Source organism: Nelumbo lutea, chromosome 4 (assembly GCF_056320005.1).
Source record: "Nelumbo lutea isolate HS-2025 chromosome 4, American lotus-T2T, whole genome shotgun sequence".
Lineage (NCBI taxonomy): Eukaryota > Viridiplantae > Streptophyta > Magnoliopsida > Proteales > Nelumbonaceae > Nelumbo > Nelumbo lutea.
The window spans coordinates 66838518-66842031 of record NC_142687.1 but is presented as its reverse complement, the minus strand read 5'-3'; the positions used below and the strand labels follow the sequence as shown (position 1 = coordinate 66842031).

The window sequence follows — 3514 nt, the reverse complement described above, 5'->3', positions numbered from 1 at the left end:
CTTGAAACTGTCAAAAAGTGAAAAGCATCCCTATCCGTGGGGGACACTGATAGACAGCCATTTAAATGGATACAAATAAAAATTTGATTCCTTGAATCTTGTTATGGAAAAGCATTCATGACAGGTTAATGGATTTTCATTTGGGAAAAAAAGATGAAGAAAGAAAGTGATAGATAATAATGGCAGTTTAGAAAGCTAGCAGCCAGAAAAGGAGACTTTTATTGGGGACACACTGAAATGCAATTTTCATCTTCATTTTCCATATCAATGGCCGGGTTGAAGAAATTTAGAGACAGTAGCATTGTTACGGCCTATAGATAATAATAATAATAATATTAATACAACTGAAACCGGAAGAAAGAACAGAAAAGCATTGAATTCTAAATTAAAAAAGAAAAGAGACTTTTGATTGATTGTTTACAAATAGAGAGAGAGAGAGAGAAGTTACAATTAATTCCCGTAAATCCAAAATAAATGAAGCAAAGAAAGAGTAAGAAAAGCACTGGAACAAGCCTTATTATGCAATTCTATCCCAACCCAACAATAAAAGATCAACTTGATCGAGCTTACGTTCTTCACAAATATTCAGAAAACCAGCAGAATCAGAAGCAGAGAAATTTCTATTTTGTATCAGACCTATTTACAAGAGAAAAATCTACGGCACACACCTTTAATCAGAAGAGGAAGCCTTTATTCAATCCTTTCTTTGACTTGGGAAAATTCTGTAATTTTTTTTACCGCACTCCAACCACCACCTCCATTCAGCCGACACATACTACGTGTTAAACACAAAGCTAAATTTGTCCGAAGACTGCCGCGAGTCTCTGGAAATCCTTAGCATATACATCCGAAGCCTGTAATTGCTGTTGCTGCTGCTGGTTTTGTTGCCAACTTGTGCTAGGCCCGTCGGTTATGAACTGCGCTTCTGATTTAATGTCGCTGTATATAGGTTGAGGGGTTTGATTCTGTAAAGTGGACGCCATAAGGAGTGGGTTATGGAGAAACTCAGACCATTTGATGTCTTCGGGTTCGCCCTCTATGGGGTGGATTTGGGTTTGTTTATCTGACGCTCTGCAATCTGCCAGTCCCCAAGAGAAGACAGCGTTGTCAAAGAATGAATTGTTGCTTTGGAGCTCAATACTGCTATTGCTTCCACTACTGCTGCTACTACTGTTACTGGAGGTACCGGTTTGCCAGTAATGCACTCCGTTAATACTAAAGGATCCCGTCAAGGGAGGCCTGATTCCTACCGGAGTAGGGAGAACCGAGGTCGACGCTGATGGAAGAACGGTTGAAATTGTATTGGAATTGAACTCAGAATTCATCTCGAAAGGCCTGTAGTTCTGGTTGAACCAGAGAGATGGGTTGGTGTTTGCAGAAAGACCGGCATTGGACCCATCATAATTCAACTGCTGAAGGGGGAAACAGGTCACAGAATCCGAAGGCCTGCTACTGGAAGAGCTCTCGTGGGAGGTTACGAATCTATCTAGAAAGAAATCCTTGGTGGTCTGCGTGGGTGTAATCGAGTCGTTGAGATTGTTGTTGATCTTGGAGCTCAAACAACCTTCTAGTGGGTAGCGAATGCCACCAACTAAAGGTGGCTTTGGCTCCGGTATCCCTAACCCCGGCTTAGAATTTTCTGCCTTGAGGAAGTTCAGTTCATTGGGTTTTATCCCAGAGGCTTTGTCACTGTTGTTGCTGCTGCTGCTAATGCTCATGCAGTAATTATTTTTGTTGTTGTTGTTCTTGTTGCTACTGCTGTTGTTATTGGTAGTAGTATTGGTGTTTTTGTTGTTGTTGTTGTTGGTGGTGGTGGTGGGGGGGGGCGCCTTCTCTTCATTCTCAACCTCGGAAAGAGGCTTATGAGTGTTGGGGTCAATGCCACTCTGCCTGAGCTTCTTCTTAATGCAAGAGTTCCAGAAATTCTTTATCTCGTTATCTGTTCTTCCCGGCAATTGTCCTGCAATCTGCGACCACCTGATATGAACAAAACACTCAAAATTAACACAATTTTCGATACCACAAAGCGAAAAGCATCATAAAATAGACACCATCATGCACGAGTTCCTTGGGTCTCTCTCTTCAACAGTATTTTTATTCTTGGATTCTGATACCCAGCAGAGAGAGAGAGAGAGAGAATGATTACCTGTTGCCTAGAACTGCATGAAGTTCAATTATCAGTTTCTCCTCCTGCTGGGAGAATGTGCCTCTCTTCAAATCAGGTCTCAAATAGTTTATCCACCTCAACCTGCAGCTCTTCCCACACCTCTGCAAACCTACAAATTAAGTAAGAAAGCATGAGACCCGACTCCCCAATTATGTCTACCCTGCATTTTAGCAGGGTTAATTCATAAAACGCAAAAGAGGATACCTCATACCTGCTTGTTTAGGGACAGAACTCCAACACCCATGTCCATACTTGGTTATATACTTCAAGAGCTTCTCATCTTCCTCCGGTGACCAAAGACCTTTCCTCAACTTCTGCTTGTAACAGCAAGAGTGCCTTCCCATCTGCTCTGGATAAAGTCCACTTACTGCGTTTCCCAGGAAAAAATAAAAGAAAGAAGAAAACTTTCTGAAAAATACGACAGGTTTGTACCAGAACGCAGCTGAATTGTCAGCAGGAGAGAAGGTTTCAATGGATGATGAAAATGCAGAGAGAAGGTTGATGGGGAGTCAGGAGGCTGAGAAAATGAAGTAGCAGCTGAGATAGGGAATTGAATTAATAGAAGCGGAGATCAAAAAGAGAAAAGTCACAGTCACGAGGTTGATTGGAGTTCGAGGTTCTTTTTTTTTTAATAACCTTTCTCTTTATTTCGCAATTTTTATTTTGGAAAATGAGGAGATGGGTTAATAATCTGAGATGCAGATGTCTAATCAATGGGCTCAGAATTAATGTCTATTGCAGAATGGTGGGGCATCTCCCATGATATTTTATGCGAGAGGGGAAAAAAAAGTTAAAAACAGGACTTTGAAGTCTTTTGTTAATTTATTTAAAAAAAAAAATATATATATATATATATATATATATATATGAAAATAATTGAAGAAAGGTGATAAAATGAACTCCGCTTCAGTCAGTGCAAAGCCCGTTCGAACAGCATTTATCGCGTTGCATTGGTGTCTAAGAGCTTTGTATTGGGGTTCAAGCAACGTCCTTTTTCAAACAAGTTCTTTCCTTAGATTCCAAATACGAATCCAGCCACAGGAATGGGGAAAGAAAAGGGAAAATGGGCTGAGAGAGAAGAAATACCTACGCATAGTTAAGGTTTACCAATTTAGTAAACTGCACTCGTGGAAGTTAATCAACAAAGAAGCTGAGTACTTTCTCCAGTTTACTTCAACAATATACAGAAGATTAAAAACACTCCTCTCTCTCTCTCTCTCTGATGCTTCTTTTCTCTTCTAATTTCTTCTGTGTCAGACCCTCCAAAGGAAAGATGACTCTCTCTCTCTGTCCCTTCGTTTGCCCTTGGCCTTTTGGGTAAATTTTGTAGAGCATGATCACTTTGAA

At 40.5% G+C, this 3514-nt stretch overlaps 1 protein-coding gene across 1 annotated transcript; it reads right to left on the bottom strand.

Moving 5' to 3' along the window:
• Nucleotides 1-360: 360 nt before the first annotated feature.
• Nucleotides 361-2652, bottom strand: LOC148860930 (transcription factor MYB61-like). Its single transcript, XM_088941107.1, has 3 exons — nucleotides 2379-2652; nucleotides 2147-2276; nucleotides 361-1977 (listed from the first exon to the last, which is right to left on the bottom strand). Exons 1-3 carry the CDS (start codon nucleotides 2509-2511, stop codon nucleotides 795-797), a joined length of 1446 nt encoding a protein of 481 aa, XP_088797233.1. The 5' UTR covers nucleotides 2512-2652; the 3' UTR covers nucleotides 361-794.
• Between the last annotated feature and the right edge of the window lie 862 nt (nucleotides 2653-3514).